Below are 22,745 nucleotides of genomic sequence, written 5' to 3'. Positions count from 1 at the left end.
TCAGGTGTTTGTTATGCTGTTTCTGGATTTAAGCTTAAGCTTCGAGGGATTTGCAGATTCACGCTCAGCAACATTCGAGACGGAAAAGCAATCATGGGCATTGCTAAATGGACCACAAGTAATAACAACTGTAACGAATACCGGGGCCACGAAGTAAAAGGTAGATACATAACTTAACAAGTACCCACCACGACGGTGTGAGGAGGGGGAGGAGAATATGTAGCAAAGCATGTCATGGACGTAATAAAAAACTCGTAACAAGGGCGTTAGTAAGTAAATTAAGGATCATTAGGCAGCGGGGCCAGGAGCAGCAGCAGCAGCGGCAGGGGCGGCAGCCTCAGCAGCAGCGGGGGTGGCAGCGGGAGCAGTACCCTCAGCAGGCTTGGCCTCTTCTTCCTTCTCCTCCGGGGTGTTGACAGCGACCTTGACGGCAATGGCACGGCCAGCGATGTCCTTGCCGTCCAAGGCTGCGATGGCCTTCTTCTGGTTCTCCTCAGATCCGACGTCAACGAAGCCGTAACCCTTGCTCTTTCGTGGCTGACCCCATCGGCGGCGGACGATACGAGCGCTGTTCACGGTGATGCCGGCGTCAGTGAACAAGGCAGCGAGAGCCTCGTCGTCAACAGCGAAGCCAAGGTTGGCGACGAAGAGCATGGTCTTGGAGGGCTCGCCAACAGGGTCCTCGCCAGCGGGCCGGGGAGTACGGGGGGCCTTGGGCTTGCGAGCACGAGGGGCCTTCTTGGGGGCGTCTGCATCAGTTGTACCGTCAGCAGCAGCAGGGGTACCCTCGGTGCCAGCCTCGCCCTCAGGGGGAGGAGCAGCGGCCTTCTTCTTGCGCTACATCAACCGATTAGCGAGTGGAATCACGAATGGTTAAACGGGAAACTTACAGGAGATTTGCGCTTCTTCCTCTTGGGCTTGTCCTCGCCCTCGGCGGAAGCAGCGGCCTCTGGCTTAGGGGCTTCGCCGTTGGCCTCTGCCTCGGTGACTTCTCCAGGCACAGCCTTGCCGCCACGACGGCCAGGTCGTCGCTTAGCCTTGCGCTCTTTCTTCTCCTTGTCCTTTTGTTCGGCAGGTTTGGCGATCTCGACGATGACTTGACGACCGTCGAGCTCCTTCTTGTTCAAGGCGTCGACTGCCTTCTGAGCGGCCTCCTCAGTAGCAAGAGCAACAAATCCATAGCCTGCAGAACGTGTTCCTCTCAAGATAACTGAAGCTGAGAGGCTGGGGTAGGAAGAAACACGAGGATCAGATGTGATGACACGAGGCGGTGCAAAATATATGCCACGTACATATCGGCCTGGACAGGCTCAAAGAAAGCCTTCAGCCCTTCATCTGTGGTGGTATAAGCAAGGTTTCCAGCGAATACCTGTAGGTAATCGGGATGAGGAAGGAGAAGATGATGGATATGGTAGTGTGACGAACCTTGAAGCCAGGAGCTTCTTGGGTCTTCTCCACAGCAGGCGCGCCGTTCTCTGTGACCTGGGCGGCTTGGGCGTCAGACATGATGAACTGAATGGACTAGAGTTTTGTAGGGGGGATGAACGGGGGGATGAACTAGATGAACCGGTTTCTTCGTGTCAAACTTGAAGGTTGAAGAAAAAAGGGCCTGGAAAGGCTTCTCTTTATAAGACCATAAACTCATCATAAACACAGCAAAACTGTGACCCATTTGGGTATTTGATAGATCAAAAACACAGCGCTCAAAACATGATGGGGCAGTGCACATTGCAGGGTCTGGAAACCCTCGTCGTAAATTATGTACGCGATGACAGCGGCAAGGGGCAGATGGCGCTCAGGGTGTGGCTGAGCCGGCATTGGGGAAAAACAAAAGAAAACAGCGAAAATGAAGGGGTGTTGTATGTTCGTTGCCATGGCCCGTGCGGGAGTGATGGCGGCTGTTTCCGGTTGAGTTGATTGCGGGCAAGTGAAAAGGTTGAGGGCATAATTCTGGGTTCGTCCTCACTCCCACCCTTTAAACCACTCTCAGGCCACCTCGTCGCCCATCGAAAGGGCTTATTCCACTCTTTATTTCTCTTTTTTCTTTCGTTGACTGACGACCATGAAACTTATTAACTTTGGTGCTATCGTCTCCCTCGCCGTCCTCGCCTGCTCCTACGGCCCTACCCAAGTCACCGCGCTCTCCGCCGAGAACCACCATTTTGTCAGACATAATGCCAGGCACAATGCCATCCTCAGGAGGCAGTCAGAGCCAAAGCCTACAAACAGGAGGCGCTGCAGGGCCCGCCCCTCGGACAACGTAGACGCACCTCCCGCTTACACCCCACCTGCTGACTCGGATGTCCCCCAACCCCAACCTCAACCCGAGCAACCTGCTGAGCAACCCCCTGCTGAGCAACCTCCTGCTGAGCAGCCCCCCGCTCAACAGCCCGCTCCTGCCCCCGCTCCTGATAACGGCAATGGCGGTGGTGACACTGGTAACAACGGTGGCAACAATGGCGGTAACAACGGTGGCAACAACGGCGGTGGAGGTGGAACTGGCTCTGACCCCAACCGCAAGATGGGTATTGCCTGGGCCAATCCCGACGACAGCAAACTCGCAAACTTCCTCCATGGCTCGGTTGGCGCGTAAGTCTCCATTGCACCCTCAAATTTTAATCATACCCCTAACTCGAGGAATGCAGCGTCTATACCTGGAGTCCCCACAAGCCTGCTGTTTTGAACAGCCGCCCTGATATCGAGTTCATCCCTATGCTTTGGGGTGAGAAGCACATCAACGACTTTGTCAGGCTTGTCCAGCCCGGTTACGCCAGAACCGTCTTGGGCTTCAACGAGTACGTGTCCTTCCTTATCTCCATTTCTCCTTCCACTGACCTCCTCCCAGACCCGACCACCATGGTCAAGCTTTCTTGGATCCCTATTACGCCGTCGACCTCTGGATGCAATACATCCAACCACTCTCTTCTCAAGGTTACAAGCTCGTTTCCCCCGCCCCCACTAACGCCCCTTCTGGAACTGAATGGTTGGCCACGTTCATGAGCGCCTGTCAGAACCGAGGATGCACTGTTCGTCTACCTCCTCGATCTCTCTCTGTCTGCATTGCTGACTTTCCTGGACAGGTGGACGCTGTTGCTGCCCACTGGTATGGTATCGACTCCCAGAACTTCATTGACCACGTCACCAACTATCACAACCGCTGGGGACGTGAGGTTTGGGTCACCGAATTCGCTTGCCACAACTTCGGTGGTGGGCAACAGTGCGACAATGCCCGCGTCTGGCAGTTCATGTCCACCGTGACCGAATGGATGAAGCGCACCCACTTCGTCGGCAAATACTTCCCCTTCGGTATGTCTTTCATTTCACCCTTCCTAGTTTCCAGCCGTTGACCCCTCCTCAAAGGTGTCTTGCGTGACATGGTCGGCGTCTTCGAAGGCAACCGTCTCTACAACCCCGCTAATGACCAGCCTACCGACCTTGGCTGGGCCTACATCTCCTAAGCGATTTCGCTGTACTGACAGTCCTTCTCGATACCCTCGGCTACAACACCCTATAACTTTTTCAACGTTGTTCCGTCATCCTCGTCAGGCGTCCGGATGCGAGTCGTACGGACCGGAGGTCTTTATTCCCTTCGCGTGGAGGTTTAGATATCTTTACTGGCAAAAGATCTACTCATACTTCTGTATTGACTCCATGCTGGGCGTCTTTTGAATTTTGGTTTTGGTTGATTAGCGAATCCATTTGTTGCTTCATATATTCCGGAATCATGACCATTGTATCTCGACTCTTGTTCGGCCTGAGTTTGTCTGGTAATGCATTGGTGCCGAAGCGTTCCAACACCCAAGCGCAACTTGAATGTCGACCACCACCATGTCTGCCACTCGGTTGACCCCTTCGCTCAAGCAGCTTCTGGCATTACGAGGCCCTCAGCCTTTGCCTAGCCCTCCTCTTCCTCAGCTGAACGCGATTTTCAGCAAGACGTTGCGTGATGCGCAGCATCGCAGGGCTGAGACCGGGTGGCTCGTCCTTACTGTACGTGACAACCATGATGATGCAGACATAGGGTTTGACACAGTTGGGCGCGTAGATTTGCTCTCTACTCACTGTAAATCGACCTTCAGCTGTTGGCCACCTTTACCGTTTCGTCACAAGGGACTCCCTTCTGGAAGGAAGTGCTGCTCGGACAATCGATGTTCCAAGCGCCGTGAACAAGGCGGCGCTTATGCGCGAATCTGCGTTAAAGAGCGTCATCTTTGTCGGTGTCCCTCGAGTGCGTACTGACGATGATACATACTTCTTCTTGCACCGTCTGATTGGGATTACAGGTAATTCAATCACTGGCTGCGCTGCATGAAGCACTCGATGACGAGGTCAAGCAAGCGCTCAGGACCAGTTCTCGCAGGTAACGAAGATGATGTGCGCTTGCCGATCAAAACACGACTCAAGACCTTGCCACGTACAGGACTGCATCAATGGAAAATATCGATTCTATTCTTAGCCAAGGCCGAGCGCTTTGGGACTCTGTCTACACCCCTCACGCCGACAAACTTCATGCCAAGCTGGGATCCTACCACCCCGACTTTATAGGTGAGTTGCCGACTGAATTCCTTTCTCAATTCTCCATCCCCGCCATTTGAATGGAGTGTGGCATAGGGATGCACCAGATTCCCGTTCCGGTCTTCCCAAATCTCGGTCCAGACACCTGGTGGGCCAGATGATGGGGAACGTGCTTCTACGGCCGCACCAAACCATTTATCTGATCCACGACTGAAATCAATGATTTCCATCTACAACTTCAATCTCCCCGTTCCATTATTTCTTTCCTTTCGCAGCCAACCGGATACCCTAATTCTGACCACGTTTACGCCCATCCCCCTTGTACTGCCTGGGGGCTGGCGTTGTTATTTTTATCTTTAAGCTTTCATCATCCAGTGTTATGGCTCTGTCCTTTCGCCTTTGGCGGGCGGTACGAAGTCGTATGCCGACCGAAGTGGACTGGGAGATTCTGATCAGGGCAATTTAAGTCGAGCCCTGGGTTCTGTCGTTGGTATGGCTACATTGAGAGCGGAAGGTGGCGTCGGACCCCAGCTCGTCAGTCATACCTTTGGTCTGCTCAAAGCGCGCAACACACCTGGACAAAGCGCGGAAGACCAATGGCTGTCCAGCGACGAAGGAGCGGAATGGGTTCTGAGGACGGTGGATGAGATTCTGGAAGGGGTTTCAGCCAAGGAGGGGGAGGTTAAAGCGAGGCTGTAGAATGCACGCTTTAGGTGGTCGGGTGATCATGAGCATCGTGTTCGGGAAACGAGGGTGATGCCGCCGCCCGTGTGTGCTGTCGTACATACGCTATGCCCAGCCGTCATTAGCATCGTGGTCCGGTGGGTAGATGCTGCTATCCTTACAATTGTTCAATGTTCATTTCATGCCTTCTCTTCATGACCCTATCCACACGTGGCTCTGCAAGGATTATCGTACATCTATCGTATACTTCCTTTGGTCCGCTCTCCGGAGAAGACGATTGACTCACAAGAGCCTGCGCAGCTTCGGTGGAAATTGCTTGTGGAACCCAAATTATAATTAAAAGCAAAAGACAGGTTTCCCAAAAAAAAGTGCGTGCGTCGAAGGCGAAGGAGAAGGAGAAGAAAGCTAGTGTACAGCAGGAGGGAGAAGAAAAATTGCGGTAATGTACAGTGCGTGTGGTGACTAGTAGTTAAATAGTGTATGCAGCAGACCAGGGAGCAGCGACGAGAGATAGATCATCAGGAGGCCAGCCTCACTTGCTCACAGGTTCCATTGGGCACAGAACCGGTAGAGCATAGCGGTGACAGTGACATGATCCATGATAGGCGGGTGCATCTGTCGGGGCGAAGGAGGATTGTCTTAAAAGGCTTTTCATAATTTAATTAAGAGGACGGGGTTACTTACCACAGTACCTGAGCCTGCGTTCCGGATGAAGTGAAGTTCGCCATAGACGTCACCGAGCTGGTATCGGGTTTGACGCGTCGGTCGGAAGAAAGCAATGACAACACCGTTGGCGTCTTGGAGCTACCGAGAGTGTTAGCTTGCGGTCGATGAGCAGGATAGGTATCGGTGGGTGCTTACGAGGATATCAGAGTTGCTTGGGCTAGGTCGCCATCGGTAGGTGGCGCCGTCGGGTCCGTTGAAGATGCGGCAGCCCTGGAGAAAGGAACGTGCCGTTTTAGTACGCGATTCGCGGTAGAAGTGATGGTTGAACCCTTACATAGATTTGAGGGTCGGGTCGGACAAGGTCCGCCATTGGAAGGGTGTTCTGTTGTTGACAAGGTCAGTATCCAATATCCCGAGACAAAGCAAGGTCGTAGACACTTGCCTTTCCAATGATGATTCGACCAAGACCGCCATTCGCGGCCCATTCAAGTTTGGCAACCCGATCTTCTTTGTTTGGACGAATCGAGCGCCAGAGAGTGGTGACGCTCTGTCCGTTATTGGGGTTGACAACCGTCTAAACATGGTTAGTATACCATAGAAGGGAATTGCGGAGGAGAGGACCACATACCTGGAATCGGTAGAGGATTCCCCAGGCATTGAACAGAACGCTTTCGCGGGCATCCTGGTTGGTCCAGGAGAGAACGTCGTTAGAAGGGGTAGTCATCTCGAACGAAATTTGTAGACTGTGTAGTAGTTCTGGGGATCTGGTGCGGATTGCAGTTGGTGCTGAGGAAGCAGATGGGGTCGTCCATCCCTCTTATATACCTAAAATCTGAACACATAGTAGAGTGGCCTAGCTTGGTTGCCATTCGGGAGTTGATCCTTGCATCGATCGGAACGTGGACCAGATCCAACGTGTTGAGAAGGTTGCAAGGGTTCAGTAATGAATTTTCGTTGGTGGGGCCAGTAACCGAATCTCCAGCGGGAACTAGCGATCGAGGAACACGAGCCCTGGACAAGTGTTTGGGTCGTACTTGACTAAAAGAGCGCTCGTTCTGACGGGAGCGCAGTTCGGCAAATCCCCCGTGCCCCTTTCGTGAAACAACACTGCTATAATCCCTCATCGGAGCATCCACTCGGAAATTCATACGTCGCAGGAATTCAGTCGAAGGTTAGCGCACCTGTGATGTGCTGATGGTGTATTTTCTTGAGACATACACGAGGTTGGCCGCTTTAGGCAGGTCGGGGACGAAACATGGGGGAGCCAGAAAGTTGAGAGAGCTGTCAACGTGTTTCCGGGATTCGGGAAGAAGTCCTCATTGTCCTTGGGAGAATGTTGCCGGGCAAGGAGAGGAGATAAGATAGCGTGAAAAATATGTCCCCCAAACCAGGACAAGGAATGGCACTTCTGGGTTGGGAGTTCGTAGACATCCGGGTTAAGATGGATCTTGGAGCGGATACATTTGCACCGAGGTTTGGAAGCAGCCGTCGAATACGGGGCCATGGTGCGATCCATGACGAGTGTCCCAAGCCCAGTCGTTAATTTGTCCCGGAATGAAATTTCGCTTCGACTCCTCTGTGAAGCCAAGTCCCCACTTAGGTGTTATCGTTACGGCCTCGGAAGAAAACATACATTCGATGTGAAGATTCAGAAGAGTGGCGGTCTTATCAGGGCTGGACAATGTGATGCATTAAAGTGTATTAGGCCCAATATAACCAGAAAGCGAAATACTAGGAGTGAAAGGTAAGCAAGCGGAACGGAGGAGACAGATGCTGAATTTTGGTGGCGGTGGACGCACAATATAGTAGCTGTAATTCGTCACGGCACAACCTGGATTCCTAAACTCCGGGCGCTTCCTACAATCATACGAGCAATAGCTTCTAATTGCAAGTGCTTCATCTGCTCGTCCGAGCCTTTGATCTTGGCTATTTCGTAGACATGTTTAAGGCTGATAGTCGCGAGCGTTTCGTGACCAGGTTTTGCTGGACCCTTCTCGATTCCAGTGGTTTGCTTCAGGAAGTAGGAGACTGGAGGAGTTTTGGTGACGAAACTGAAGGTTCGATCCGGCTGAACAGTGATGAGTGTGGGGATCGGAACACCGGGTTCAATAGCTGCTGTCCTCGCGTTGAATTCCTTGCAAAAGTCCATCGACTTTACACCTCGAGCACCCAGAGCAGGACCAACTGGTGGTGTCGGAGCTGCCTTTCCAGCTGGGATTAACAAACGCTGCGTACAACTCAAATAAGCGTTAGGAATACTGCTTTAGGTAAAGGTGAACATACCACAATCTGCGCTTTGGCTTTCTGGGCGGCCTTGGACATTTGAGGAGACTTCGACCTAGACCGACGCGTTCAAGTCAAAGGTACTTCGAACAAAATTCAGAAGCGCTACGTCAAAGGGTCACGTGCTGCTCGGCCAGCTACGCCACGTGCGTTTACCCCGCGCTTCAGTCGTTCCCCTGCGACCTCCATCATTGTCGCTGTTGTGCAAGTTCTGCTGGCCGTTTTCTGTTCTCATACCACAATCTTTGTCTCTTACAACAATGCGGTCTCTTGGTGCTCTACTTTCTTTGGTCTCTCTGGTTCTGGCTACCCCTGTTCTGCAGTTCGGCGGAGATGTTGAACAACACGTCCTTGGCTTGCCAACGGAGTACCCCGGCTACACCCTGGATCTGAACGAAATGAGGCTCGTGGAACTCGAAGGCCAATCCCCCAAGTGGGTCTCTGAGTTGGAGAAGGTGTGACTGTCTCCATCTCCCACGGCAAAGTATGTCCTTAACGCCGCCCTAGATACGTCTCAAGGCCAACGGAATCAACTTCCTGGATATGTGCGGCCATTTCCCTAAATTTCGCCGCTTACATTCGCTGATGACGCTTACAGAACAGATACCCAAGACTTGGGCACTTTCCCTAAACTCAAGTCAGCAGGTATAGTGTTTCTTCGGCCCACCAAAGACCCAATGACCTGATCTATGCTCTGTCAGTCTCGTATCCCAAACCCAACGCTACCGAGAAGGTCAGGCCTATCCTTAAGTCACTATCGACAGAAGGCCCGAAGGCCAACTTGGAGAAATTTACAAGCTTCCGAACACGATGTAATTATGTTGTTCTTCAGTTCCCAGCATCCTGCTTACTGACCTGCTTGCAGACTATCGCAGTGACGTAAAGCGAATAGTCGCTTCACGACGTGTGTGCCGCTAACATTATTCATAGACGGGAAAGCAGAGTCAACAATGGCTGCTGAAGACCATATCCGAGGTAACCTCTTTCCGCGGCCACCCTCGTTTTCAAATCATAATACCCCAATTTGAACAGATCACTGCTGAGAACGCGTCCAGCTCGCTGCGGAAGCTGATTACTGTCAACGAATTCCCCCATTCATGGGGCCAGAACAGTATTGTTAGTCTTCCCGTCCTGCCATGCGAAGCTGTCTCAATATTGCTTAGATCGTCCGAATCAACGGCTCTTCAGCGACAGAAAACGGGGTTGTGGTCATCGGCGCGCACCAAGATAGGTTCGTGACAATTTCTCCCGATCCAGATTTCAGCTGAGATGTGATTGTCGAGTGTAGCACCAATATGTGGCCGTTCCTGCCTGCACCCGGTGAGGTTACTCCTATCTTTCCCCAAGCCGCCAACTTACGACATGCGTGACCACAGGGGCCGATGGTACGCCCTAGTTCTTAGATTGTGCTATATTCTCTAACATCTGCTCGCAAAGACGACGGTTCTGGGACAGTAACTATCCTCGAAGCGTATCGGGCGCTGATTGCCGCAGACTTCCGACCCGTTCGCGCCGTCGAATTCCATTGGTATTCTGCTGAGGTACTTCGCCTGTGCCTTTGATACACAGTGGATCACTAATCCTTCTGCACCCAGGAAGCAGGCCTTTTGGGATCCCAAGCTGTTGCACAGGAATATGAGAGGCGCGGCGAGAATGTCATTGCTATGAGTCAAGTGAGTGGTGTTATGACTTGTTCAAGCATTGTAGCTAACGAGGCCTTAGTTCGACATGACTGCCTGGGTCAAGGTAAGCGACAACGACGATGATATGCGGGATCAAGGAGTTAATGAAGATGTGCACAGCGCGGGACGCGTGAAGAAGTTGGAATCATCACTGATTTCGTGGATTCAGGGTGCGTCCCCTCGACCCCTTGACGTCACGATTTAACATGCCTCTTTGCAGGCTCACAGAGTTCAATATGCAACTCGTTGATACCTATCTCGACATTCCTTACGTTGGGGTGAGTCAATGGTGAGCTTTGAGTTTGGACTCTCACAAACCGTATCTTCAGACCAAATGCGGCTATGCATGCAGCGACCAGTAAGAAAGAATATTCTTGGCTTTAGCCTCGTGCAGCTTCTGATTGGTCTCGCTTTAGCGCCTCATGGTCGAAAGCAGGATACCCGTCATCCTTCACAATCGGTGCGTTGGTGCATACAGCCTGAAGTTATCCGCTCAACATTTTCTTCCAGAGAGCGCCTTTGAGAACTCGAACAAACACATCCATTCGGTGAACGAGTGAGTGGTTCTGCCTTTAGTGCATGAGTAAACGTCTCACTCCGGTTCCAGCCGCATTGACATCTCGGATGAGTTCAGTTTCACACACATGCTCGAGTTCTCGAAGCTGGCCGTGGCATTCGCAGTCGAGCTGGGTGGTTGGAGCGAAACTGCCTAATCGGTCTGTTCGGAGCCTACCACCTCCCTCCTGTTTATCCACAACCGTGTATGTTTTCCGCCCTAGACTGAGTTTTGACAGTGTTCTATGTGACAGGAAGCATAGATGTGCTTATGCAACTATAATTTCATGGGAACATTCGTCCTCTGCCATCGATAATTGTGAATAACTGAAGTCCCAAGTGTATCGCGATGTGACGAACGAAAGGGCAGTCTCGCTATCTCGCAACATTCCCGGAGGACTAAGTACAAGCTCCTGGGTTGTGGGATAGTCGAATTTTACAGGGCCTTCGCCGCGAACAACCGCCCTGAGTTCTCCTCTAGTGTCACGAGCTCCGAATTCCGAGAATACAGGCGCGAAGTTCAATGAATATGTTCGAGCACCGGTCAATCCTCGTGCAGGCCCTGCATCGCGTACTGAGATCTGCGGAGAAGCTTTCGGCGATGCACCAGCCACCTGGCTTGGGACAAAACGCTGTACCATGGTGCAAATGTATCAAAAGGGGCTAAGCCCATTGTTGTCATCACTTCACCGTTTGCACCTGCCTCCCGGGATCTATGACGCCACACCAATCGTGCTGGTCGAGATTCAGGGACTAACGCCTGTTCGCGGGAAGGGTTGGCCACGACTCTTCATTGAATTGACAAGCTGCGGCTGCTTGAGCGGCTTGAGTTGAAACAACAGTCTATTCTTAGAGATCGTCCTCCCGCAACATTCGTCTACTACTACAATGTCTTCGCCATTGGCCGCGCGAAATGAGGAGAGACGGGAGGGCTTGACGATGCATGACCTCTCTCCATCATGGCGTAAGGGAGAGGACACGAGCTGGGGTGTACCCTTCCCATTAGCACATCGCTGGGAAGGAAACCGAGAAGTATCCCTTCAGGCAAGTTGGGTGTCAAAACAACGGACCCGCAGGCAAAACTATGTCACCGCCGCTCGCCGACACGCAAGCGTACGTGGAGTGGGCTTTCAGGTTGCTAAGAGAGGCAAGTGATGTGATATGATGTGAATTGGTGAAGTACAATTCTAGAAGCTCCTGTCCAGTGAACAAGACTTGCCACATGAGGCAGAATAAAATCGCTTTCTTCTTGGTGCGCACTTGCCGAATTTAAACGCCCGTCTCGGACAAATATGGACATACGCGACCACCACCGCGCTCCCTGGGAATTTGTTTCCCACCTTCTCCATTCCCGGACTCCTTCCAAGTCTTCCCCCTCGACGCGTATCCGACGGAATCAAGATGTCGAATTCGCATACGAGATACAATCGAAGGCTGCGGTTTTCGTTCGTAACCTTCCCAATTTATTTCTTTCCACCTTTAAAATCTTAAACGTCAATCGAAATCAAGGGCGCTTTGAGAGGAACCGCCATCGGTGTCGGTCTCGCCATTATTGCCCATCATACATGGCCTCTCTTCCGGTAAATATCGATACTTGAGCTCTCATTGTCCAAAAACTCATGTCCTCGGAAAATCTTTCACAGACGTCAAACGCTGGCTTTCAAAGGATTCTTGGTGAGCGGATGTACGTTGCCGCTTCCTTGACTGGTTCGGTACTGGCCCAACGCAAAACCCATTGCAGTCACAGTGACTGGTCTCGTGTTCGCGGCGGAATCTGCCTTGCTTGCACACGAGAACGCTAGACGCAGGGAAGAAAACCTCATTCGACGAGCTGCCCGGTTGGACCTCGCCCGGCAGGGTCTCATCGGGACAGAAACCGAAATCGCAAAGTGGAGGGCCGCTCGGGAGCAACAGTCAGCAGCATCGACAGAGCCCGACTCTTCTTCGTGACGTCTTACATGGTTCTCCCGACAAAGGCCCTGTTCTATTGACAACGACAGCAAGATAGTATTATAACATTCTGATCTAATTTGTTACTTGAGCGACAACAATTGCAACGACTAATGGATAACAACATGGATAACAGGGGGAAGATCTAATCGTCCAGTCCGTTCGTTAGTTTTATTACAATTCTTGATTACTGGCCGCCATAGCCTGTCCATTCTGATGCGGGAGGTTTAGGTGGGGGTCCTGGTGGATTGGCATAGGTCTGCGGTGGTTGGCTATACGAGTAGCTGTCTTGAGTACCGTTGGTTGGTGGGTAAGGTGGTTGATACATAACAGGTGGTTGAGGCAGACTGGACAGTCGCCGCTGCCGAACTTCATGCACTACCGAGGCAGGAGGTGGTGGGGGTGGTAGCGGCGGTCCTGATGGTGACACGCTTGGAACGAAGTTGGAGCCATCATTGCTATACAGCGGTGGGGGAGGCGGAGGCGGGAGGGGTAAAGGATGAGTACCAACCCGAGCTGGCGAAACGCTTCCCTGGTGTGGAGGGCTGTATCCTCCATTCTGTGGCGGAGAAATGTGGGACGGAGGTGGTGGAGGGTTATTTACATGCTGGGTTGGCGGTGGCGGTGGTGGTGGTGGTTGAGCATAGACAATCTGTGGTTGAGGAGGTAGGGGCCGTGATCCACCGACAGTCGCCGGAGGCTGGGGCAAAGAGGCTGGGGATTCATGAGGCGGAGGACCAGGGTAAGGTTGATACACCTGCGATTGGGCCGGAGATGGCACCGTTTGTGTGTATTCCGAAGTTTGGTACTGCTGACTTGGCTGCCCCGACGTTGGGAAAGGATAAGTTGCATACGCAGTGTATGGCTGCGTCGCGGGCACCGGTTGCTGATATGAGCCAGGAGGGGGATTTGGTGCTGCATTATATGATACTGGGGATGCTGTTTGAGGATATGGAGTTGCAAATTGCGAAGGCGCTGGGGGGTACTGTAGAGGCGCCGGTGTGTGTGAAACAGGCGGCGGATACGGGTCTCCCGTTTGCGGCTGCAGGGGTACGAAACCAGAGGGTTGAGGCAATGGCACAAACCCAGAGGATGAAGCGGGAACGCTATGCCTAGGTCCTCGAGCAGGCGGTGGATACTGTGCTGGAGCATTGGGGTCATATGGAGGCTGGTAGGCATATGCATTGGCCGGCGGGTGGAACGATGACGGTTGAGTGTTGGGAGAAGCTGCGCGATCGTATGTATACGTGGGTTCGGTTGGAGGGTAGTGATTGTAGCTAGTTTGTGAATACTGTGAAAAGCCACTTGGCACAGGCGGCTACCGTAAAATGTCAGATCCACATAGCACATGGCCCACTTCAGCGCGCTTACCGGATAACTCTCCCTTCGACGATGTCCGCCATTTATTCCAAACTCTCCGAAATCCTGTGCCAACTTGTCCACTGGATTGCGTTGCTCATACGGAGCGACGTACAGGTCGGGTGGGCCGTTGGCAGGGTACCCAGCGCTCGCCGACGCATGTCGCGCCAAGTGTTGACCTGGTGGACGTTCCCCTGACGGTACGAATGAGCCTGGTCCACCATACTGCTTGTTGGCCTTGGGGGGCTTTGGAGGCGCCTTCTTCTCAGGCGGAGGTTCCTGCAAAATCGTTCAGAAAAATCCAGTAGAAAAAGTGCGTGTCGACCCACATTCGACCAGAATGTCAACTCGAGATAGACCTTGCCGGCAAACTTGTCTTTGTTGCTAAGGTTGAACCATTCTGTGAAGAACTTAAGTATGAAAAAGAAGCATACAGAAGGAAAACTCTTACCGTCTGTTTCCCCCTTGGTTAAGACCTCGGTTAAATCAACATCGGTTTCGCCAATTAAATCAGGTTCCCTTGCGTCATCAGCGTAGCAGGCCAGTTTCATGAACTTTCCTCCCTTTATCCTCTCAGGCAAAGGTGTATCCTTGGGAGGCAAGGGTGGTGGGGTGTCGTCTCTTGACCTTGCAGTCCTCGCCAGCACATCGTCAGTGTTCTCGAAGAGAGTGAACCGGATCTCCTCGTCCCACTCAGGGTGCTGGCCACCCCGTTTGATTGCCTTGGTTCGACGTTTCTCCCCATTCACAGTCACCACGCAGTACGGATCTTGCTTTCCTATATGTCTTTTGTTGGGCAGATGGTTCTACTTGGACTGTGGGTTATTCTGTTCACGCTTGAGAAGTAGCAGGTTCACCTACTGCCTTGAGGACCACGACGATGAGCGTCCCGATTTCCCTTGGTGTCGACGACATTGGGCCTACACAACGCGCTTGCAGCGGTGTTGAAAAGAGCGACGGATGTCTTAGGATGTGCTGGCGACAAGAACCATCAAGATTTCTGGGAAGATGAATGGTTTTGGGACAGCGTCCACCGCAGGGGCTTTGTATTCCATGTTTGGCTATGATTGCTCCGGCCTTTTGCCACCGCGAAACGAGTCGCAGTCGCGTTCTCTTGTCTTCTGCAACATCCTTGACATGTATTTGATACACAATACTACGTTCTACCTGGTTTATAGCTTTTATTCTCCTTCAAAATCAGATGCGGCTTCCTATCTGCCAGATCCAATATCATCTCCGCGAAATAACTGTTCGCCCATGCGAACCAGCTCCTGGTATAGTCCGAGGCGTTATAGATTGACTGTGATTCGTGGATTAATCCAAGGCCGTTGGTGTTCTGCGACATTCCAGAAATTAGCCGCCGGAAGATCAGGACAAGAGGATCGACGTGACGCACATTGGCGATGAGGTAGAGTGAGTGCATGATTTCACTATCGTCATCGGTGCCGAATATGGCTGAGACCTGTGACATAGGCCTGTTCACATACATCTTGGTTAGTCGAAGACTGCTGGAAGAATATAGACTATTGACCAAGGGTGCCAGGGTGTGATGTGAGGGCCACTATAGAAGCACAGATAAACATGATGCTATCCAAGTTTCGGCGATACCCTTACCCAATCCCACTAAAGTTACGGCCCTGCGCATAGTAAGGGTTTCTCTTGGAGAGCAGGAGTTTCCGGGTCGACAAGTATGTCGGATCGTCCTTCTCCAAGAAGCCGAGATACGGGAGCGAAAGTAAGGACTACAGATATTGGTAAGAATTGGGCCTGGTCCCTGACTTTTGCGACACGGACTCACGGGAACGTTAGCATCATCCATGACATATCTCCCACCAAATCCATTGGTTTCGTATGCGAAGATATTATCGACAACCTGATATGTTTAACCAGGGTGCTCCTCAGATCGAAATAAGTGAAGGCCTACCGTGGTCTCCCAGATGGCGTCGCGAATCCGTGTACTCCACTCCTTTGCCAGCGCGCTGACATTTTGCATGATTCCAAGTTCATCGAGGACGTCGCCAAGCTCCTTGAGCTCAACGCTCAGCATCGCGTTGGCTGGTGTAAGGAAGGCTATTGGCAAAATCAAGTACATGAGCATCCGAAACCAGAAATAGGAAATCGGACATACCGAACACGGTGAGGTCGTCCGAGGGTCGATGAGACGTGCCCACCAGTCCGGTATATGCCTTTGGTTCATTGTTACCCCGATTGTTTACTCGAGGGGATAACGCGCCACGACTTCCCGTCCAGTTGTAGTAAGAGATGAAGTTGAAATCCTCGTCGAAGGATGGTTGTGATTGCTCTCTGATGACACGGAAGATTTGGTCCACTGCGTGCTTCCCTGGAAGAAACTCAACGTTGTAAATTTCCGAGTTGCAGAACGGGGCTGCCTACAATGGTCGTTGATGAAAGAATCATCCTTGGTTTCTTGATAGTATGCTCTAGACAGCTTGAGAAAACCGCAAAGAGAATCGATCTCGTACTGCATGAAGCCGTTCCCGTAAGCCCCAACAGGTCAGAGTGGTGGTGAACGGTATATCGTAGCTACCTTGCATTCGAATACAATGTCTGGATCGACGGGGCTTTGGCTCTATCAGACCTGATTCCGCGTTGCGCAGCCCTGGAGACCTACGGGTTCACAATGACATTATCGGCCCACTCGTTGTGTGAAGTGGGAAGACCGCTTTCGGATGGCGGTTGGAAAGCCCCACCTGTTAGTTGTAAAGTCAGATAGAGATACACCTGAGCAATAAATCTAAGATAACTCACAATACGGGAATTGGGCAACGTATCGAGCCTCGTTGTTGATCACGGCCTTCACGAGTTTCGCCAACGCTGGATCCACTCGGAGCAGGGAGTGGTAATGGGCAAACTACACGAGATCAGTGAATCGTCCCATCGAGGTATAACTGAAATTTGCCTGATTCGCCGTGTCCCTCAACCACTGCGCTCTGTTAATACAAGAAGTGAGTCGTGGGGGTAAATTTTGTATCCGGATGCCAACACCGACGTTATGTCCTACTGAAAGTTGAGTGAAGCAGTGCAATGTAGAGTGAACGTACTCACACCAGTGATAATAAAGGCGAGATTATGTTCCTACAAGCGCATGCAGTCAGTCGATATTGCAATTAGCACGTAAAGCCCGACCTCGCTGTAGTAGCGAACTGTGGTATCTAACACGCGGTTTAGTATATCATGCCAACTACCACAGAGCTCGGTTCAATACCCAAAGTATTCGGAAAAGTATTCTCAAATAACCGGGCGAGGTCAGGGTCTTTGAGAAGGCCATTCATGTCTTGGATAACTTTCTACAGCAAATAAGGAAAACGAAACGCGGTGTGCAGAGTCGCTACCCGTCTTACCTCCACTGCAGTACTGTTAAACGTTCTGCAAGCAGGCTCTGGCCTCATGTATGGCAATGCCAAAGGTCCCGAAGAGAATGGCGGATGCGGGGTCTGCAACGGAGTAGCCGAACTGAGGCCAGTGCACTTGGAGATAGTAGAGATAAACTAACCCTCGCATAAGCGGCATAGCCTGGGCATTGAGCCTCTGTTGAAGCAACCAACACAGATGCTACGAGTAATTTTTTCAGCCCTAATTGCATGGCCACGGTACCCCACAGTTGTCCGAGCAGGGTCAGGATGGGGTCAAAAGCAAGGGATAGTGTTGTTGACAGATGCTTTATAGTCCATCTCAGGAGTTCGAGAAGTCCAGGAAGAGAAGCGACCATATGTCGAAACGCAAAGGAAATATATTGAGTAGGTGGGTATCGAAGTTCGCCGTCGTTCACGAGACCTTGCTATTCAGCTTCCAAAGTATGCGATTTACGTCAGGAGAGACAGGGTATGAGAGTTAGAACCAAAGAGAATCCTTCGTGTTGCAGCAGAGATAGTGGTTCAGGTTCAAGGCCAGCGCGCCAAGACTAGCAGGTCGCAGGACCGTCGGACTTGGCTTAGCTCAAACTGAGGAAGCATAAAAACGTTCCGGACAAACAATTGTCAAAGGTATAGTTACATTTACAGCAGGGAAAAACTGTGTATGCTAAAGAAATCCGAAGGTTACAGCATATCACACTGAAGGCACAGTCCAGCGAAACGAGAAAGCCAGCATGGTACTGGATAAGCGACCAGACGCAACACAGTGGCCTGCACGGCAGTTAAGCGGATGAATTCTCTTCCTTGTCAAGTTTGGGTAGCTGAGGAGGATTGGACAGCGGAGAATGATCAGTGCCATTGGAGAGGGCTGGGCTACCGATGGTTTCGACCGACGGTCGGTGCAGTGGCTTTCTCGATGCCTCGTCAGCGGTTGGCCTTTCATTAGGCTCATCCCGCTCGCCCTTGAGCTCTATGTTCTTTGTCGCAGGTGTTTCCAACTGGACACCGTCTTCCTGCACATCCAATGGCGACTCGTCTTCGTAGGAACCGCCTTTACCCCCGTCAAGCTCATCGTCGTCTCCATCCTTGGACTGGTCAATAAACTCCCCGTTGATCTCCGCGCTGAAAGCACCTGTGCGAATGCTGTTGGTTGTCCACAGACTGCGCTCCCGAGCGAGAGATGGGGTTCCACCTCCAGCATGCACACGAGCACTCCACCTGCTCGCTTCACTCTCCCAGCTACCACGCCTCGAGCTGCGGGGACGAAGGGCGCGCACACTCGCGTCTATGTCCCGATCATCCAAGCGATCGTCATCGCCCAGTAGGAACTGGCTCGTGCTTTCTCCATCCGGGAAGAGCATGCTGCCATTGTACTGTGAAGTGTTGTCCCCCAGGGCAGAGGTAGTGATGCTGTAAGCATGAGTACCACTGTTCCGTGCGGGCAGAGCATAAGCCGAAGAAGCGAGAGTTAGCATCGAGGCATTATCCAGCGGTGGTGAAGACGGTCGAGGGTTATTACGAGGGTGGTGCGAAGTGTGGAGTGGTGCCTGCACATGCCCTACGCCCGAGGAATATTGAACCGCTGAGCCGAAATTAAGAGAGCTGATACTCCCAAAGTTGCGGACAGAGGGTGGTTGTGACGATTGCGGGGGTGAGGTGGGTAGCGAGGAGAACGTGATAGAGTTTCCGCTGTTGAGGTGGGAAGGACTGCTCAATGAAGAGGAATGTCGGATATGGGGGGCGATACGATGTACTGGATTCGAAGTTGCGTTAGGCGGCACCTGGGCTATGTGAGCCATCCCATTCCCTAATTCGATGCTGAGCACAGTCGTGGGTTTGGTGCTGGCAGCTATGCTTCGGAACGTTCGAGGATCCGAAAGCACGGATGACGATGAACGCGATGGCGATGGCGAAGGAGGGGCGCTGGGAGGTATTGGACGAACAGATGCGTCGTCGTCGGCTTCCAATGCACTTTGAGGAGACCATAAAGAGTCCCGTGCGTAAGAGGATCGGCCAATAGAATCGTCGTCGTCGTGGAACGATTGAGCATATTCGCGGGCGTCTTCGTCAGTTAATGAGACGGTCGTCCGATGGGTATTGGTGGTGCTGTTCCGCTTCGCAAAGCGCTTTGTTCCTGAGCTTGGAGGGAGAGGCGACGAGCTGGTGCGTCCACTGACTCGTCCGGCGCTTTGCGGAGCCCCGAGTCCAAGTTCAGAGAACCCTACAGTGAGGGCCTCTGTCCGTTTTCCCTTGACAGTACCTGCTAGCTTCCGCTGAAACCATGTAATGATTGGTTTGCTGGACTTGCGGGGTATTTTCTTCGGCTGGGTATTCTGACTGGCTGTCTTGGAAGAGGTCCCTATTGACGTGATTGCTGACGGATTCTTCTTCTGCGTTCCAGTGACATTGCCTGAGCCAGGCGACGTTTGAGTGCCATTGTTGACGGCCCGCAAGACCTGTGGTTTCGACATGGCCTCGACGGTGAACGGATTGGATGGTGGTGGTGAAAGGAAAGCGCTGCAATGAATTAAGACTCAGAACCCATTAACGGCGTGGCCGAGCTGAGGCCAACACGTGACGTAACTTCGTCGGACTCGTCATCAGATGCTGATGGTAAACCCAAAAATACAATTCGCCTTTATGTACTATGGACCATTACAAGCATTTAGATACACGTCAAACGAGACCTCTAATCTACCAATCGGTCTTGGAAGCAGCCTTGGGTGACCTTCCAACAGGGATCTTACCCTTATATCCGAAACCATCCAACCACGGCCACTCTTCCGATCTACGCTTCTCGAACGCCTCGATGGCATCCTTGCGCTGCATTGTGAGAGCAATGTCATCCAAACCGTTCAACAGACAATGTCTTCGGAACGGGTCAGTGACGAAGGGAATCGTGATGCCGTTGGGTCGTCGGATTTCCTCCTTCTCCAAGTCAACCTCAAGCTCCAAGCCAGCCTCAGCATCCTTGGCGAGCTCGATGCAGTCCTCTTGAGGAATCTGAACGGGAAGCATTCCGTTCTGCATCGCATTGTTTCGGAAGATATCAGCAAAGCTGGGGGCAATGATGCAGCGGATGCCAAAGTCATTCCTGGATACACAGATCAAGTCAGCGGGAGAAAGAAACTATTTCCAGATTGAAACTCACAAACTCCACGGAGCGTGCTCACGAGAGCTTCCGCAGCCAAAGTTCTTGCCCGTGCACACCAAGATCTTTGCGCGGTTATAGGGCTCACGGTTCAAGATGAAATCAGTGTCCTTGCCGGTGTGTGGATCTTTTCGCAAAGTGAAGAAAAGAGCGTCCGCCAACCCTGTTCGCTTCAAGGTCTTGAGGAACTGTTTGGGAATGATCATATCTGTGTCGACGTTTTCGATGTGCAATGGAGCGGTGATGCCCTTGAGGACGGTGAACTTCTCAACTGTCGAAGGTGATTCAGAAGAAGGGAGATCGGAGGCGGAGACAACATGACCCAGTGCCTCGGGAGCAGGAGTGGGTGGATCCAAGAACTGGGCGGGATCTACCTGTTTCATTTTGGAGGAAACAGCGGGGGAAGAGGAGGCGGTGGTGTACTTGCGAACGTCGGTAAGCTTTCCAGTCAAAGCGGCGGCTGCAGCCATTGCTGGGCTCAACAAATGGGTTCGTCCACCAGCACCCTGTCGACCTTCAAAGTTGCGATTGCTGGTACTGGCACATCGCTCTCCAGGAGCAAGCTGATCGGGGTTCATACCCAGGCACATAGAGCAACCGGCCTCCCGCCAGTCAAATCCAGCACGCTTGAAGATGACATCCAAGCCCTCAGCCTCGGCTTGTTCCTTGACGAGGCCGGAACCAGGGACGATCATCGCCACGACGTTTGGAGCAACTTTGGCGTCGGGTCCAGCTGCTAGAACAATTCGGGCAGCGGAACGGAGATCCTCAACACGGCTGTTGGTGCAGGAACCGATAAAGACCTTGTCGACCGTGATATCCTCCATGGGCGTATTGGGGGTAAGACCCATGTAGGCGAGGGACCTTTCTGCTGAGGCGCGCTTGACTGCATCGGTCATAGTCGATGGATCGGGAACTTGACCAGTGATAGGGACGACGTCTTGAGGAGAGGTACCCCAAGTGACGGTTGGGATAATGTCGGCGGCGTTAATCTCGACCTCGATATCGAACTTTGCACCTTCGTCGGTGCGGAGAGACTTCCAGTAGGTGACGGCGCGGTCCCACTCTTCTCCCTTGGGAGCAAGAGGGCGATTGCGGAGATATTCGAAGGTAACTTCGTCAGGTGCAACCATTCCGGCACGAGCACCAGCTTCGATACTCATGTTGCAAACGCTCATCCGCGCCTCCATGCTGAAGCCTCGGAAGACTGATCCGGCGTATTCGATAACGCAGCCCGTACCCCCCGCGGTTCCAATGACACCGATAATGTGAAGGATAACATCTTTGGATGTCACACCTTCGTTGAGTTCGCCGTTCACAGTAATTCGCATGTTCTTTGCCTTTCGTTGGAGCAGTGTTTGTGTCGCAAGAACGTGCTCAACTTCGGAAGTGCCGATTCCAAAGGCGAGGGCGCCAAAGGCTCCGTGAGCTAGAATCAGTGAAGTTTGGTGGTGAGATGTGACTAAAGGAATCATAGGCTGGAATGGAAACTCACTGGAAGTGTGCGAATCGCCGCAGACGCATGTAATCCCAGGAAGCTGCAATTGGACGCATGAGTAAAGATAATCACTGGAGGACGCACCCCAAACCTACAGTGAAGCCTTGCTCAGGGCCGATAACATGAACAATGCCTGGCGACGTTGAGAAGTTGGAGAATGATCACGCGAGGAGAAAGATAACAGGAACCTACCCTGACGCCTATCTTTCATGCCAAAATATGTAAGACCGAATTCCTTCACATTCTCCTCCAATGCGGCACATTGAGCACGAGAGTCAGGTTCGGCGATAAAGTCCTGAACTGACACAAAGTTCTTTCGTGAAACGGTTCTGCGAAGACATGAGAACTGCTAATACGACGTGTTACAGAGGAAAGGGCGATACATACGGAACGTTGTGATCAACAGTGGCCAGCGTGCAATCCGGTCGTCTCACTGGGCGTCCGGCATGTCGACTGAAGGAGAAAAGATCAGTACCATGTTCCCATCAAAACCAATTTGACGAGACTACTCACAGCCCCTCGAACGCCTGTGGGCTCGTAACTTCGTGCACAAGGTGGCTGAAGATAGTGCATCAGACAAGAAAGTCGCCGTCTGGATGGACTGTCTTACCGATCAATGTAAATGAGGGCGAGTCCATCCTCTTTCTGTTCCCTATCACCAGCGTCAATCGCGATCATTCGAACTCAGAGCCTGATCAACGTACACAACATGGTCATCCCAAATTTTGTCGTAGAGAGTACGGGGAGGAGGAACTGCGGTAGGCATTTGTGCTGGAAGGATTGAGGGAAACGAGAAGAGGTCCAATAGTGGAATTAAAGTTAAATGGCGCTTGGGCTTATATCTGTTCCGACCAAACTGACTCCTCGGCCGATTGGAGTCGGCCAATCAAATCGAGCTCCGATGTAAGCCGTTTCCATCAACTCCAACTCCTTTTGACTCCGCGCGAAAAGCCCCTGACGATCTGTCGCAATGCAATCATATTATGTCGTGTATGTATAGACTACAGGGGAGGAGAGCTCTATGACGC

At 52.1% G+C, this 22,745-nt stretch overlaps 11 protein-coding genes across 11 annotated transcripts; 4 read left to right on the top strand and 7 right to left on the bottom strand.

Moving 5' to 3' along the window:
* Positions 1-63: 63 nt before the first annotated feature.
* On the bottom strand, positions 64-1,580 carry CC1G_01254 (hypothetical protein). Its single transcript, XM_001837290.2, has 4 exons — positions 1,426-1,580; positions 1,293-1,369; positions 891-1,224; positions 64-837 (listed from the first exon to the last, which is right to left on the bottom strand). The coding sequence occupies exons 1-4, from the start codon at positions 1,504-1,506 to the stop codon at positions 289-291; spliced, it is 1,041 nt and encodes a 346-aa protein (XP_001837342.1). The 5' UTR covers positions 1,507-1,580; the 3' UTR covers positions 64-288.
* Positions 1,581-1,960: 380 nt separating this feature from the next.
* CC1G_01253 (hypothetical protein) lies at positions 1,961-3,737 on the top strand. The gene is made up of 5 exons (XM_001837289.2): positions 1,961-2,589; positions 2,646-2,795; positions 2,846-3,026; positions 3,081-3,306; positions 3,361-3,737. The coding sequence occupies exons 1-5, from the start codon at positions 2,063-2,065 to the stop codon at positions 3,456-3,458; spliced, it is 1,182 nt and encodes a 393-aa protein (XP_001837341.1). The 5' UTR covers positions 1,961-2,062; the 3' UTR covers positions 3,459-3,737.
* Positions 3,738-3,828: 91 nt separating this feature from the next.
* On the top strand, positions 3,829-5,214 carry CC1G_01252 (hypothetical protein; the record flags this gene model as incomplete). Its single annotated transcript, XM_001837288.2, has 5 exons — positions 3,829-3,990; positions 4,046-4,228; positions 4,284-4,360; positions 4,421-4,545; positions 4,877-5,214. The coding sequence occupies 5 exons, from the start codon at positions 3,829-3,831 to the stop codon at positions 5,212-5,214; spliced, it is 885 nt and encodes a 294-aa protein (XP_001837340.2).
* Positions 5,215-5,511: 297 nt separating this feature from the next.
* On the bottom strand, positions 5,512-6,643 carry CC1G_14665 (hypothetical protein). The gene is made up of 6 exons (XM_002911190.1): positions 6,494-6,643; positions 6,308-6,439; positions 6,200-6,247; positions 6,061-6,135; positions 5,884-6,003; positions 5,512-5,814 (listed from the first exon to the last, which is right to left on the bottom strand). The coding sequence occupies exons 1-6, from the start codon at positions 6,587-6,589 to the stop codon at positions 5,740-5,742; spliced, it is 546 nt and encodes a 181-aa protein (XP_002911236.1). The 5' UTR covers positions 6,590-6,643; the 3' UTR covers positions 5,512-5,739.
* A 1,041-nt stretch (positions 6,644-7,684) lies between these two features.
* On the bottom strand, positions 7,685-8,187 carry CC1G_01249 (mitochondrial 54S ribosomal protein YmL19; the record flags this gene model as incomplete). Its single annotated transcript, XM_001837285.1, has 2 exons — positions 7,685-8,092; positions 8,149-8,187. 2 exons carry the CDS (start codon positions 8,185-8,187, stop codon positions 7,685-7,687), a joined length of 447 nt encoding a protein of 148 aa, XP_001837337.1.
* Positions 8,188-8,408: 221 nt separating this feature from the next.
* CC1G_01248 (peptidase) lies at positions 8,409-10,543 on the top strand (the record flags this gene model as incomplete). Its single annotated transcript, XM_001837284.1, has 19 exons — positions 8,409-8,603; positions 8,656-8,693; positions 8,747-8,793; positions 8,850-8,960; positions 9,014-9,027; positions 9,079-9,123; positions 9,181-9,264; positions 9,312-9,379; positions 9,437-9,468; positions 9,525-9,533; positions 9,586-9,689; positions 9,744-9,821; positions 9,871-9,894; positions 9,951-10,000; positions 10,051-10,108; positions 10,160-10,188; positions 10,247-10,290; positions 10,341-10,386; positions 10,438-10,543. The coding sequence occupies 19 exons, from the start codon at positions 8,409-8,411 to the stop codon at positions 10,541-10,543; spliced, it is 1,182 nt and encodes a 393-aa protein (XP_001837336.1).
* A 1,134-nt stretch (positions 10,544-11,677) lies between these two features.
* CC1G_14664 (hypothetical protein) lies at positions 11,678-12,335 on the top strand (the record flags this gene model as incomplete). The annotated part of the gene is made up of 4 exons (XM_002911189.1): positions 11,678-11,830; positions 11,895-11,965; positions 12,029-12,069; positions 12,127-12,335. 4 exons carry the CDS (start codon positions 11,678-11,680, stop codon positions 12,333-12,335), a joined length of 474 nt encoding a protein of 157 aa, XP_002911235.1.
* A 187-nt stretch (positions 12,336-12,522) lies between these two features.
* CC1G_14663 (calcineurin temperature suppressor Cts1) lies at positions 12,523-14,609 on the bottom strand (the record flags this gene model as incomplete). The annotated part of the gene is made up of 5 exons (XM_002911188.1): positions 12,523-13,653; positions 13,707-13,973; positions 14,024-14,094; positions 14,146-14,500; positions 14,556-14,609. The coding sequence occupies 5 exons, from the start codon at positions 14,607-14,609 to the stop codon at positions 12,523-12,525; spliced, it is 1,878 nt and encodes a 625-aa protein (XP_002911234.1).
* A 241-nt stretch (positions 14,610-14,850) lies between these two features.
* Positions 14,851-17,329, bottom strand: CC1G_00471 (hypothetical protein; the record flags this gene model as incomplete). The annotated part of the gene is made up of 17 exons (XM_001837283.2): positions 17,209-17,329; positions 17,057-17,149; positions 16,921-17,002; positions 16,842-16,867; positions 16,761-16,790; positions 16,705-16,712; positions 16,615-16,645; positions 16,464-16,566; positions 16,327-16,405; positions 16,243-16,276; positions 16,089-16,176; positions 15,823-16,035; positions 15,619-15,764; positions 15,493-15,567; positions 15,309-15,436; positions 15,091-15,202; positions 14,851-15,030 (listed from the first exon to the last, which is right to left on the bottom strand). Exons 1-17 carry the CDS (start codon positions 17,296-17,298, stop codon positions 14,851-14,853), a joined length of 1,518 nt encoding a protein of 505 aa, XP_001837335.2. The 5' UTR covers positions 17,299-17,329.
* Positions 17,330-17,850: 521 nt separating this feature from the next.
* CC1G_00470 (hypothetical protein) lies at positions 17,851-19,539 on the bottom strand (the record flags this gene model as incomplete). The annotated part of the gene is made up of 1 exon (XM_001837282.1): positions 17,851-19,539. The coding sequence occupies one exon, from the start codon at positions 19,537-19,539 to the stop codon at positions 17,851-17,853; it is 1,689 nt and encodes a 562-aa protein (XP_001837334.1).
* A 223-nt stretch (positions 19,540-19,762) lies between these two features.
* On the bottom strand, positions 19,763-22,511 carry CC1G_00469 (aconitase; the record flags this gene model as incomplete). Its single annotated transcript, XM_001837281.2, has 9 exons — positions 22,422-22,511; positions 22,328-22,369; positions 22,231-22,275; positions 22,105-22,170; positions 21,910-22,046; positions 21,813-21,850; positions 21,715-21,757; positions 20,220-21,648; positions 19,763-20,162 (listed from the first exon to the last, which is right to left on the bottom strand). Exons 1-9 carry the CDS (start codon positions 22,481-22,483, stop codon positions 19,763-19,765), a joined length of 2,262 nt encoding a protein of 753 aa, XP_001837333.1. The 5' UTR covers positions 22,484-22,511.
* Positions 22,512-22,745: the final 234 nt, after the last annotated feature.

This window comes from Coprinopsis cinerea, assembly GCF_000182895.1.
Source record: "Coprinopsis cinerea okayama7#130 chromosome 5 map unlocalized cont3.5, whole genome shotgun sequence".
NCBI classification, from domain to species: domain Eukaryota; kingdom Fungi; phylum Basidiomycota; class Agaricomycetes; order Agaricales; family Psathyrellaceae; genus Coprinopsis; species Coprinopsis cinerea.
This window is presented reverse-complemented; position numbering and strand designations above follow the sequence as displayed.